Source organism: Bufo bufo, chromosome 4, assembly GCF_905171765.1.
Source record: "Bufo bufo chromosome 4, aBufBuf1.1, whole genome shotgun sequence".
NCBI lineage: Eukaryota > Metazoa > Chordata > Amphibia > Anura > Bufonidae > Bufo > Bufo bufo.
In genome coordinates, this window is record NC_053392.1 from 308836872 (window position 1) to 308850502 (window position 13631).

Here is a 13631-nt window from a genome sequence, read left to right on the forward strand (position 1 = left end):
ATATGCTACCTAAAAATGTAAGGACTACCAGACTGAACATGAGTCAAGCTTCTAACAAAAATAGCAGCAGCAAACATTTGACAGCAGCTTTGTCTAAACCTGTGCAAACCATCTGGTTCACCCAGCCATTTTTCATGACTGCTTATACTAACCTTTTGTCGATCCTCTTTAGCCCTCAGCCGCTCTCCGTATACCAGTAAAACATGCTGGGATGGATCATAACTTTCAGGTGACTGATCGTGCAACATAAGATGACACCACCGAAACAGATCTCTCAAATTGAACTCCCACGGTCCTCCTTTCTGACCCCATTTTCTCTCAGCCATAACTTCCAAGTCAATCTAAAGCAAGGGCAAGGCTTAATGTGTATCATTTTGGCGACAAAAGCCACAGTGGATGGCTTGCAGTGCAGTAGGCAGATCAGAGAAAAAATTTATTTTGTTTACCAACCTATCAACAGTTCATGAGCTAAATTCAGCAGTATGGACCTATTGAAGCATCAAACTAAATGCACTGCCACCATCTGCCATAAAATTAAAAAAAATAACAAATTAGACATACCTGGTTATTAAATGCTACAATTTTCCCAATTATTTCTTCACCCAAGGTAGGAAAAAGAGAATTGGCTATGAACTGCATGTCAGATGGCGATAGCTGATCCACAAAAACCTAAAAGGCACAAAAAAACAAATGAAGCATGTTAACACAGTACATTTTACCTTATACAATATGACCTAAGGAATATTTTCTGTAAATTATATTGAGAGAAAGTTCTGTCATTCGTCCATAACTGACATTGTTAATGGGAATGATATATTAGTGAACACCGTATGTGTGTATATATTCAATTTCATCTACTCTACATGAATTAAGGTATGCTCTAACCGGACTATTTGTCACTGAGCACTGCAGAGTGAATTTTGATGGAATACATCTATTTGCACAAATGCACTTGTGATATTAAATTAATAGAAGCATTTTTATGTATTGCTGACTGAGTTCTCCGTTTGGTCAGTTGCATGATAAATGGTAATTGTAAGTGGATTACTACAAAATGCTAATAATTAAAAGAGAGTTGCCAGGCAAGATAAAACCAGTGATTGGTTGAGTACGCGTTTGCTGCCATTTTCTGTGTGTGAAGATGGGAACAGTAACTGGAGACCAGTAGGAATTATAAAAAAAAAAGTAAATATAAAAAACAACAAACCTGTGTGAACCTGTTTAAAAAAGATCGTGGAAGCCCTTTTCGACCACCTCCTTGACGGAAAGGGTTCTGGCATCCAAATATCTTTGTTTTTTCATGTTGCACCTGAAAGTGCATGCCAAGTTCTGGAATGTACACCTCAGCACGATGGTCAAAGCAAGCATTAAGCCCTTCCAGTACAGATTGAGATGCCAGATTAAGCTGGTAAAATAATATAAAAATAAATAAATAAGTAGATACCACTATGCATGACTTATTGCAGATCTTACATTTTGACAAATTTGAGCAGTATCGTAAAAGGCTGTAAGAGTAACAAAACTTACTTCATCCAGTACAACCCAATGCCCAGCCTTTAAAGCTGAAAGAAGTGGTCCATCACGCCAAGCAAATTCTCCACCTTTTCCTCCCTCAATAGGAAGATCAGTGCCAAATAAATCTGTTACATCCTTCAGTAAAAAAAAATATTAAATTAAGTTAGTAGCTGAAATTTCTAGTAAAATTACTTTTAAAAATGTATACACCGAAACAACACTACTGGCACCACCTAACGGCTAAAACATTTTACAGATTTTAGTCTGCAAAATTTTTCACACTAAAATAGGACAATTTACTTCACAAATATAATAACTATAACTGGTTATTAAAAGCTCCTGTAAACATGTATGAAATACCACAACTTGTCTTGGACTACCAGAATTCCAATAATGTGCCATTCTCCAATGAAATGATCCAGTTCATTGCAGGATTAAAAATAAGGTGGGTATTTACATTACATGGGGCTTCTACATTCCATAATCATGTGAACTTGATGAACTTATGTCTTTTTTCAACCATATTAACTATGTATCATATCACAAAGTAACAAGCATGACCTGAACTATCTTTCTACCATAGGCGCGCGCACGGGGTGTGCCTGGGCACACCCTAATCAAGGCGACTCGAGGTTCTGTCAGGGCCGGAAAGCGCTGAAAGCGCTATACTCACCGCTTACTTCCTGGTCCTCAGCGCACAGTGTGAGGCCGCGCTGTGACCTCACACTGTGCGTGCCCACACAGCAGACTGTACAAGAGGACTACCGAGTGGGGGTGGTGAGGAGCGGCGGCAACAGGAGCAGGAATGGTACGTTTTTTTGTTAGGCTGATGGGGGCACTGGGGGCTGAAGAGGGGCTGATATGAGGCTGCTGGGGGGCTGATATCCGAGGTCTGAATGGGGGTCATTCACATTGGGGTCTGATCTGAGGTCTTATTGGGGCTGTCAGCTGAGGTCTGATTAACATTGGGGGTCTGACCTCAGGTGTAATGAAAAATATTTTTTTCATATTGTCCCCCTCTAAAACCTAGGTGCGTCTTATGGGCGGAAAATACGGGTAAGTTTAAAAATGATTTCTTCTTCCTTCATTATATTGATAGTGCGGGTCTGTATGTACGTATGAAGAGGGAATCGCCTATGCTTTCTACCAATTCAAAAACCAGAAGCCAGGGCAATCTGTAGCATGACCATTGGTAAATGTCCGTTTTTAATAATCCTAAAAATAAAGCATCAAAACATAACACACATCTAGAACCTAGGGCACTTAGTTCCCCTGGATTAGATATTGCAGGGATGATGCTTTAAGCTACCAAACATCTTGAAATTACATTGTACACATCACTTTAATGTACAGCAGCTGACAATGCAAAGTATAGATTGTGGCATATTAAAAACATCCACATTAGGAATGCTATATAAACTGCTGACCAACGTATTAGTCTACAGCAGTAACATAACAAAAAACTGACATATACTGTAACCAGTTCTTGAAATACTGCTAATTCAAACCTAGTTAAAATATTGTGAACAATTGACATCTTTAGGACATGGCAAATATTCAAAGAACTATACCGTTTGCTCAGAAAGGTTTATCCGAACAAGATGATTTCCAGAAGCTTTGGCCAATGCAGTGACAAGGCTGGTCTTTCCAACACCTGGGGAACCCTCTAATAAGATGGGTTTGTTGAGTTGCATTGCTCGCAGTAGCCTCTGTGCATTCATTGATGTGGTTTCAGAATCAAGTGCATATTCAGTCAAAGATTCTTCATGAAATACAGGACCTTAAAACAAAGTTAACACACCCAACAGGCTTTTTATATAGCACTAGATTCAAAAACCAACTGTAAAATTAATAAAATCATAATGAAGGCGTTATGAAATACAGCTTGAAAAAAATAATTGTGAGAAAAGCAGAAACACAGTTTAAAAAAAGCAATTAAGATATTTAACTCTTCTGCTCCTTCCTCATTGATCATCCCAGACAATACAGTTTTGAACAAACACCATTTAGTGCTGTAGGTGCAGAAGGGGGGGGGCCTGTCATTAACCCCTTCTACCCCAGGCCAGTTTTCACTCTTCTGCCCAGGCCATTTTTTGCAACTCTGACACGTGTCACTTTATGTGGTAGTAGCTTTGGAACACTTATTTATCAAAGCCATTCTGAGATCATTTTCTCGAGACACACTGTACTTTATGATGGTCCCAAATTTACCAAAATTTCTATTTCTCTACTTTTAAAATAGATAGTGAGACCTCCTATAATAGTTATTTCTTAACATTTCCCATATGTCTACTTCATGTTTGGGTCACTTTGAAAATTACATTTTATTTTTGATGACTTTAGAAGGCTTAGAAGTTTAGAAGCAAATCTTCAAAAACACACTACTTAAGTACCAGTTCATGTCTGAAGTCACTTTGTGGGGCTTACATAATAGAAGCCACCCATAAATGACCCCATTTAGAAACTACACCCCTCAAGGAATTCAAAACTGATTTTACAAACTTTGTTAACCCTTTAGGTGTTCCACAAGAATTAATGGAAAATGGAGAAGAAATTTCAGAATTTAACTTTTTTGGCAGAATTTACATTTTAATCCATTTTTACCAGTAGGAAAGCAAGGGTTAACAGCCAAACAATACTCTGATTCTGCAGTTACAGGAACACCCCAAAGGTGGTCGTAAACTGCTGTATAGCCACATGGCAGGGCGCAGAAGGAAAGGAACGCCATATGGATTTTGGAAGGCAGATTTAGCTGAACTGGTTTTTAGATGCCATGTCCAATTTGAAGGCCCCTTGATGCACCCCTACATAGGGTTTGGCGATATACCGGTATCAGGATATACCTCGGTATTAAAAAAAACTGCGATATGGTGATATCGCTGTTTCCTAATTACCGCTGTATTTTATGACATCATAGAAGCGGTCATGTGCGCTGACCGCTTCTAAATCTGCGTCCGCGGCCACCCGCCCCAGCATGAACCGATACTGGACATTTGCAGAGTACTTGTTAATTGCGCGGATCACAGCGTCCTCTCAGAGATCGGGTTCCGGGACTGTTCTTCAGTCTGACTCTTCATTGGTGGCAGTGGGCAGTGCGCCGCCCCCCCCCCCCCCCTCCCTTCCCAGTATTAATCATTGGTGGCAGTGGTCACAGGGTCCCCCTCCCCCTCCCATCATTGGTGGCAGTGGGCAGTTCCGATCGGAGTCCCAGCAGTGTAATGCTTATAGCATTAGCAATGTGCCGCACAGACAGAAGGAGCTCCCGGCGGCCACAGCGCACGTGAGTATAATGCTGCTCACTAACATACCATGGCAGCCAGGACTTCAGTAGCGTCTTGGCTGCCATGGTAACCGATCAGAGCCCCAGCATTACACTGCTGGGACTCCGATCGGAACTGCCCACTGCCACCAATGATGGGAGGGGGACCCTGTGGCCACTGCCACCAATGATTAATACTGGGAAGGGAGGGGGGGCGCACTGCCCACTGCAACCAATGATGGGGGGGGAGGAGGGGGAGGGCGACCCTGTGGCCACTGCCGCCAATGATTAATACTGGGGACGGAGGGGGGGCGCACTGCGCCTGTACGATACTCCTGATCCTGAGGGCAACAGCCTCAATAGTGTCACTGGGCATGCGCTGAGCCCAGTGACGTAATCAGAGCGCTGTTGCCCTCAGGACCAGGAGTATCGTACAGGCACAGGCAGTCAGCGATACTGCGGCTGCGCAGGATTTCGGAGGCCAAGAAAGGAGGACGCAAGGAGGGTGGGGTGAATAAATTACACGATGTAGTGGAGGGGGTGGTGCTGTTCGGAAAGGATGTGTGAGTAAATTCATTTCTTAAGAGGCGTGCTGGGCTTGGAAGAAAGGCGGGCTGGGCACTGCAGGGGGGCGTTACTGGGCACTAGAGGAGAGTAATAACGCCCCTCTGGGCACCTTGAGGCTTAATTAGCATATCAGAAAAATTGGTGCCCACCGGATCACCATGACGTACTATTACGTCAAATTGTGGGAACGCAGTGGCTTCCATGACGTAATAGTACGTCAAGTGTCGGGAAGGGGTTAAGCTACAGCCACAATTTTGGTCTTGCTTTGCAGTAAATAATCTAAAAACCTACGTTTTTAAACAAGACCAAGTTACAGCTCTTAGAAATGGGTCCAAGTGAGTTTAAGACCCATGAACTTTTTTATTTCTCTTTCTATGAAGTTGTGTTAGGGCTTGATTTTTGCCGAACGACTTCTTTTCAGCTCTGCGCTGCGATTGGACAGCGCTACAGCCTGGGAGAAGGAACGCCCAGGAGAAAAAATGCAGGCTGCTCCCAGTGTTACCAAGTCAGCAAAAATACCAGGGGACATAGCGGGAGAACGGAGCGGCGCCCCGGAAAAACAGTAAGTGCAGTGAGATCCCGGGGCGCAGCTCTACATGTCCGGATAGTTATCTTACAATGTTTGGACCGATGAAAGGTCCTCTTTAAAAAAAAAGAAAAGAAAAGGCACTTCAGTCACCTGTGTTGTTAAACTATATTTGAGACATGAATTCAAAATCTACAATAAAAAAATTGCATTTTTGGGAAGGTCTTTCCAGTTTTGATGTGACTGTTGGGAAGTTAAACTATATTCTTACATCCCAGAAAATCCTGGTATTTAAATTACTGCAACAGCTTTAACATGTCATTTACCTCTAGTTATGTAGAAGGGGTGGATTCCAAACAAGTTTTCCAATGAATTTATCTTCCGCTTTTTAGATTTCTCATACATTTGTAGGTCTAATTGCACATCCTCAGTAATTGGGACAATAGCAGAGAGCTTCTCATGTAAAAAACGCATACATTGTTGTCTGGCAGAAATTGCAGAAGCAGCGGAACAAAAGGTAGTTCCTACAAAGAAGGAAGTTAACAGATGCAATGAAAGCTTAAAGTAGAAGGCTTAAAAGGGATTACCCAGCTTTCAAACACTTTTGGGCCGCCCACCCCAAAGTCTAGGGCATTTTCTTTTGTAAATCTGCCCCACATTATGAATTCTAGACTGTGTTCCCTTTTTTTTTTTCTGTACAGTCCTAAAGTTAGTAATATCTGTCACCAGATTTGCACCTGTGAAACTAGGTGACCTGTTGCATGTGCACTTGGCAGCTTTAGGCATCTGTGTTGATCCAATGTTCATTTCTGCCCGCATTGCTGAGAAAAAACAAGATTTTTGTATAACTTACCAGTAAAATCTTTCTCGCTCTTCCTTGGGGGACACAGAAGACCTTGACTTTGGTATAGCTCAGCTCCCTAGGAGGCGTGACACACTAAGTGAAAACTGTTAAGCCCCTCCTCCAGCAGCTATACCCTCAGCCTGGAGAGAGAGACTGCCAGTTGCGTGTCCAAGTAGTGAGAAAAGGCAATGTCCAACAAGTGGAACCAACAAGCCAACTACCCAACGGGGTAAACCAAGTCCGGAAACCGTGTAGAAAAAAACAATGAATGGGTGGGTGCTGTGTCCCCCAAGGAAGAGCGAGAAATATTTCACTGGTAAGTTATACAAAAATCTTGTTTTCTCGCCCATTTTCCTTGGGGGACACAGAAGACCTTGGGACGTCCGAGAGCAGTACCAGAGGGGGGGGACCACAGCTCCAAGGCAAAGCACCCGAAGGCATCAAGGAACCGCCGCCTGCAAACCCAGGCGGCCCAAGGCAGCATCCGCCGAAGACCGAGTATGCACACTGTAGAACTTGGTAAGGCGTGCAAGGAAGACCGGTGGCCGCCTTGCACAATTGCGCGGCCGAAGCCCAATGTCTCCAGCCCAGGATGCACCGACCGCTCTGGTGAAATGAACGGTGACACCGAAGGCGGAACCCTGCCTTTGGTGCGGTAACCTCAGCAATAGCCATTCTGATGAAGCGGGGAAAAGCCACCCTGGAGGCCGTCAAACCTTTGCGCGGACCTCCTGGAAACACAAGAGTCTGAGCGTCGACAAGAGACGGTGATCTCCAAGTAAAACTGCAAGGCCCAACAACGTCCAATCGTTGAAGTGTCCGTTCCCGGGGGTGGGAAGGGGAGGACGATATCTGCCTTTCATCTCAAAGAGGCTACCACCTTGAGAAGGAAGGAAGGGACGGGATGGAGAACAGGCCTGTCCTGAGGAAGGACAGAAGGCTCAGAACAAGAAGGGTCGCCATTCAGACACCCGTCTGAGAGACACGATGGCTACAGAAACACAACCGTACAGGACAGAAGGAGTAGAGAGAACTTCTGTAACGGCTCCAAGAGAAAGCTTGGAGCGCCGAGATCTCAGTATGTAGTTCCCAGGGCGGTACCGGGGGACGGTACACAGAAAACAATGAGCCACTCCTTGGAAGAAGGTATTGACAGGACCAAGAGGGGCCAGGGAACGCTGGAAGAGGATGGACAGCGCTGACACTTGACCCTTCAAGGAACAGAGTCCCAGTCCCAGGTCCAGGCCGGACTGGAGAAGGACAAAACCATGGGGAGAGAAGGGCAGAGTGGGGGAATGCCCAGCTTCACACAGAACCTCAGGTAAGAACTCTAAGTCCGATAATAGATCCTGGACGAAGCATGGCCGGGAGCGAACACTAGCGTGCCTGCTGGAATCGCCAGGGCAAGCAGTAAAAAACCCAATGTGATCAGGCGCAGATCAGTAACACGGGCAGAAAACACCGGCAAAACTGGTCCCGTCGGCCCCCGAGCAACGTTGTCCCGTATCCACCCGGAGTGGGGGAGCAGAAGGACAGACGGAAGGAACCGAAAGGGTCCGCCCAGCATCCGACAGATGCCAGGACAAGACAGGCTAAAGTCCATGTCGATGTTGCCACCAGAGGAAGGGGTTATATAGTCCCGGTATGGGAGATCTAAGGACAATCTTGACCGAAGGGTAGTCCTCCCAAGTTACCGAGAAGGTAAGTCTACAGCAGGACCATCGCCTAGAATGGAAAACGCAATCTGCACCCAAGCGGGAGGACAGAACGCGGTAGACCCGGTAAATGGGCGCACAGCTAGTACAGCCAATGTGAACGAGGGAGACGGTACGAGGCCACAAGGAACACCGGAACCATCCAAGTGAACAACCATGCTCTCCCCAGAGGGGAGGGCAGTGAAGGAACAGCCTCTGAAGCCTGGCCGGGGCAGAAGCCACATTTGAGTAATATGCCCCGAGCGGGAGCCAAAACAGAGCCGGCGAGAAAAAGCAGTCGAGACAGAGGCCGGCATAACACCCTCCAACCGAAAGGAGGAGTGGGTAACAGGGAAGTCATAGTAGGACAGTTCAAAGGCAGAACACACGCTACTCTGTGAGACGCCCGGCTCACCGCCTCGCAGAAGGCGAATACCCTGAAGAACCCAAAGTGGAGGTCCCCCGGACCTGGATAATCGAGCACCCAAGAGAAGTTGGGTGACCTTCCCGAGAAGAGCGGCCCAAACCTGGTAGCAGAGCAGAACTGAAGCGCAGAGGGTGCCAATAGGAAGGACTCAAACCACACTGCATCCGAAGAGGAGGAAATGGTAGTAGGTGAGGGAACCGCAGTCCCGCCAGAGCCAACGTAAAATTCGAGGGGCGCTGCAGACAGCACTCTCGTCCATGTGACCGCTTGCGCAGGGAAGCAATGCCGTGGGAGGACGAATGGTTATGCATCTAGGAACCACGAACACTCCCCAGGTGGAAGGGCCAACAAACATGGTGGGTACCATCACAAGGGAACCACAATATACAATCCAAACCCGAGAACGAGTACCGCCAAGCTCGGTGCAGTAGAGAGCAAGTAGAGCCGTCTGGGTCAGGTGGAAGCAGAATGATCTCCTCAGAGAAGAGTGCAAGGCTTGTGGCAAGCATCGTATCCCAAGAGAAACAAGTATGGGCTGGAGAAGCCACTCTCTCACCATCAGCAGTCTTCACCCCCGGTCCGTTCCAGCAGGGTCACCCCTTCAGATACTGGCACCAGTGGCAGGACGCTGGAAGAGGGACTTGGCGTGCGGGCGACCCTTGCGCTGGCGGGATGCAGGGGAGCTAGGCTGCCCTGGTCCACCTTGCCTTCTGTGGGGGAGGCAGCAGTGCGGGTGACCGGCACTGCCGCAGCTCAACCCCGGGAGAAACAGAGCGGTCTATTAAGAAAAAGAAAAAAGTAAAAATCTAAATTTAAACAACAAGGAGAAAACAGCCCTGCAGAGCAGGGAGTGTCTTGCCTCCTTGGACACTAAACAAAAACTGGCAGTCTCTCTCTCCAGGCTGAGGGTATAGCTGCTGGAGGAGGGGCTTAACAGTTTTCACTTAGTGTCACGCCTCCTAGAGAGCTGAGCTATACGAAAGTCAAGGTCTTCTGTGTCCCCCAAGAAAAATGGTCAAGAAATTATGTTTTAATATATGAAAATGAGCCTTTACAGCAACAGCAACCGCTGCACCCTCTGCAATTTGATTGACCGGGCCAGGCAGTGAAATAATCACCATGCCTGACCCTGTCCCAAGAGGGCGCAGCAGTTGCAGAAAATAGCCTCTAGGCTTAACAGCAATATCCCTAGAGGCTCATTTGCATATATTAAAACATTTTTCTTAGCAATGATGGGCACATATGAACATGGGACCAACACAGATGCCTTCAGCTACCAAGTGCACATACAACAGGTCAGCGAGTTTCATGGGTACAAATCTGACAGATGCCCTTTTAGGCCTCTTTCACACTTGCGTTGTCCGGATCCGTCGTGTACTCCATTTGCCGGAAGTGCCCGCCGGATCCGTAACACCGCAAGTGAACTGAAAGCATTTGAAGACGGATCAGTCTTCAAAATGCGTTCAGTGTTACTATGGCACCCAGGATGCTATTAAAGTCCTGGTTGCCATAGTAGTAGTGGGGAGCGGGGGAGCAGTATACTTACCGTCCGTGCGGCTCCCGGGGCGCTCCAGAATAACGTCAGAGCGCCCCATGCGCATGGATGACGTGATCCATGCGATCACGTCATCCATGCGCGTGGGGCGCCCTGACAACATTCTGAAGCGCCCTGGGAGCCGCACGGACGGTAAGTATACTGCTCCCCACTACACTTTACCATGGCAAACAGGACTTTAGTGTCCTGGCAGCCATGGTAACCATTCAGAAAAAGCTAAATTTTCTCCGGCCAAAAAACGTTCCGTTCTGGAACTGAAGACATCCTGATGCATCCTGAACGGATTTCTCTCCATTCAGAATGCATGGGGATAATCCTGATCAGGATTCTTCCGGCATAGAACCCCGACGATGGAACTCTATGCCGGGACACAACAACGCAAGTGTGAAAGAGCCCTAAGCTGCTTAGTCATGAAAGAACGTAATTTTGTAATAGACAAAGTAATTCTGTTTCAGATTAGCAAGCAGAATTACAATTATTACAAAGTATTTTTTTTTGCATAAAACAAGCTTTATTGATATTGATGACTACATTCATAGGATAAGAAAAGTTTTCAAAACAAAGTTTATATTACAATATACATGCCCCTGAAAGCCAGCATATCTACCTGATCCCAAGCCATCGATGTACACAAGGCAAGCTGCATGTATAAAAGCTGCGATGGTATCGAGGTTAGTTCCTTCATACTGAGCCACTGATATGTCATTTTTTATAGTGACATTCATAAAGTTCACCCAGGAAAGTATATCTCGAATACTGAAAATGCAACAACGACCAAATTCTTGGTTTGTCAACCATTCAATAAAATCCATGATCACATCCGCTAAAACAGCACCTGAAGAAAGAATTACCAAAATTTAGTGATAACATCAAACATTTCACTACAATACATATCCTTTCAGGAATGAAGGTTGATCAAAAACATAAGGCCAAGATGACCCTTCACTGGATGCAGCAAAAGTTGACCACCAATCTCCTTAAGTCAACATCACTGAGCCATCGTGGGGAGGAGTATGAAAAGCAATTCATGCTAGGGCAACCTAGGAATTTCCAGAATGTGAAAGCCATAAGGAACGGGCAGTATTATTTATGAGAAAATAAAGGGATTCATCCGCAGTGATCACAAATATTTGCAAGTAATTACTGAGGAAAATGGGAGCAGAAAATGAAATTAAGAACTACTGGTTGCGTATTTTAGAATAGGAACGTTTTATTGTGTGTTTTACTGCAATAATGTGTATTTGTATATAAATTCATGAAACCTACTGGACATCAGATTTCAGACCACTTATGAATTAAGACTGGATTATGGAGCTTTTTTCCCCCAAAAGAGAAGGCAGGTTTTACAGCTCCATAGTATAGAGTCCAAATGGCTATCTGTACATTCATTTTAAAACAAAACAAGGGGAATGTTTTATTACTATGCTTGTTCTGAACACTTTATAGAGAGATACCCACCATAGTCATCTGAGAAGGTGAGAGACATTTCTGGATTCAGATTGTGCTTAATAATTTCTACAAGATCAAGGCGATCATTACTTTGTGGACACCAAATCTCTGTAAATCTGTTGCGAAGGGCAGGTGAAAGCTGTAAAACAAAACCATTCCAAATGATTAGTGCTGCAGCTAATGATTATTTGAATAATCGATTAGTTGTCGATAATTTTATCGACTAATTAAGAAAACCACCAAAATGACAAAAAAAAAAAAGGGTTTATATGATTTTACTTGAAAAATTATGTTCAAAGGCAATATTAAAACAAATTGTGGATGGCACTGTTATGGGGAGAGGGGTCTGTGCACTGTTATGGGGAGGGGGGTCTGTGCACTGTTATGGGGGGGGGGAGATCTATGGATGACACTACATAGCATCTTATGCTATATGTGTCATTCACAGATCCCCCCTTAACAGTGTCATCCACAGATCTCCCTCCACATAACAGTGCACAGATTCCCCCTCCCCATAACAACCCCGGCCCCGCCGCTCACAGCAGTAGACTATTCTGGCAGTAACTTTTAGGGTCCATTCACACGTCCGTTGTTTCTTTCCTGATCTGTTCCGTTTTTTGCGTTACAGATCTGGACCAGATCTGGACCCATTCATTTTCAATGGGTCCTGAAAAAAATCGGACAGCTCAATGTCAGATTTTTTTTCAGGACCCATTGAAAATGAATGGGTCCAGATCTGGTCCAGATCTGTTCCGCAAAAAACGGAACAGATCAGGAAAGAAACAACGGACGTGTGAATGGACCCTTACTTGAACTTTACATCAGCGCATCTTTATTACCTGACAATGAAGCTCCAGTAACAGGCAGAGCGGGCGGCGGCGTAACGTCACTCACGTGACGAGCCTGCTCCGCCCACTTTATGAATTAAGCAGGCGCGTCACATGAGTGAGTGACGTTACGCCGCCGCCCGCTCTGCCTGTTACTGGAGCTTCATAGCAAGGTAATAAAGATGCGCTGATTTAAAGTTCAAGGACCCGCAGGCATATTGCCTGACCGCCCGCTCCCGCCTGCATAGCAACGAATCGACCGATTATTCGATAACGGGATTAGTCGACAACGAATCCAGTTATCAAATATTATTGATAACTTTGATTAATCATTACAGCCCTACAAATGATTATCATTAAATGAGGCTGAACGGTTTGTTCAAAGCACAATTTTTAAATCTTAAGTCTCTTAGGGCTCATGCACACAAATGTATTTTTGGTTGGCATCTGATCTGCATTTTTTGCGGGTCAAATGCGGACCCATTCACTTCAAACTTCTATTCATGTCCGCATTACAGAAAAGGATAGGACTGTTCTATAAGGGGCTGACCATTCCACAAAATGTGGAATGTACATGGACAATATCCGTGTTTTGCGAATCGCAAAAGCAGACTGTTAACAAGTGACCACACGCATAACTATGGACATTTAGGGCTTGTCCATACAGGATTTTTGCGGATGTTCAGTATGGATTTTCTGTCGGAAAATCTGCAGTATGCGCAATGCGAATGACATTTGTAGAAATCTATGGTGCTCGTGACATTACTTGCCCACCTCAATCTTTGATTTTAGATATGCAATTTTTTCTTAAGCAGATCAGCGGTTTGAAGAGAAGCCTGTGTTCATACAAGCGCTGCCTTCTTTTGTTTACCTGCTCGCCATAGCAACTGCAGCGGTAAGCAGGTGTAATTACACCTAAGCCGTCCCATTCACTTCAATGAGATGGTTCCATCCTATCACTTAAAGGC

At 45.2% G+C, this 13631-nt stretch overlaps 1 protein-coding gene across 2 annotated transcripts in view; it reads right to left on the reverse strand.

Moving 5' to 3' along the window:
* MDN1 (midasin AAA ATPase 1) overlaps window positions 1-13631 on the reverse strand; it is a 315164-nt gene that overhangs the window by 180146 nt on the left and 121387 nt on the right. For both annotated transcript variants that reach the window (XM_040428764.1, XM_040428763.1), the window contains exons 33-40: window positions 11846-11975; window positions 10995-11222; window positions 6194-6391; window positions 3087-3295; window positions 1528-1650; window positions 1208-1405; window positions 562-669; window positions 153-341 (exon numbers count right to left, since the gene is read on the reverse strand). In XM_040428764.1, coding sequence (XP_040284698.1) covers window positions 153-341; window positions 562-669; window positions 1208-1405; window positions 1528-1650; window positions 3087-3295; window positions 6194-6391; window positions 10995-11222; window positions 11846-11975 — 1383 coding nt within the window. The remainder of the gene's footprint in view (window positions 1-152; window positions 342-561; window positions 670-1207; window positions 1406-1527; window positions 1651-3086; window positions 3296-6193; window positions 6392-10994; window positions 11223-11845; window positions 11976-13631) is intronic.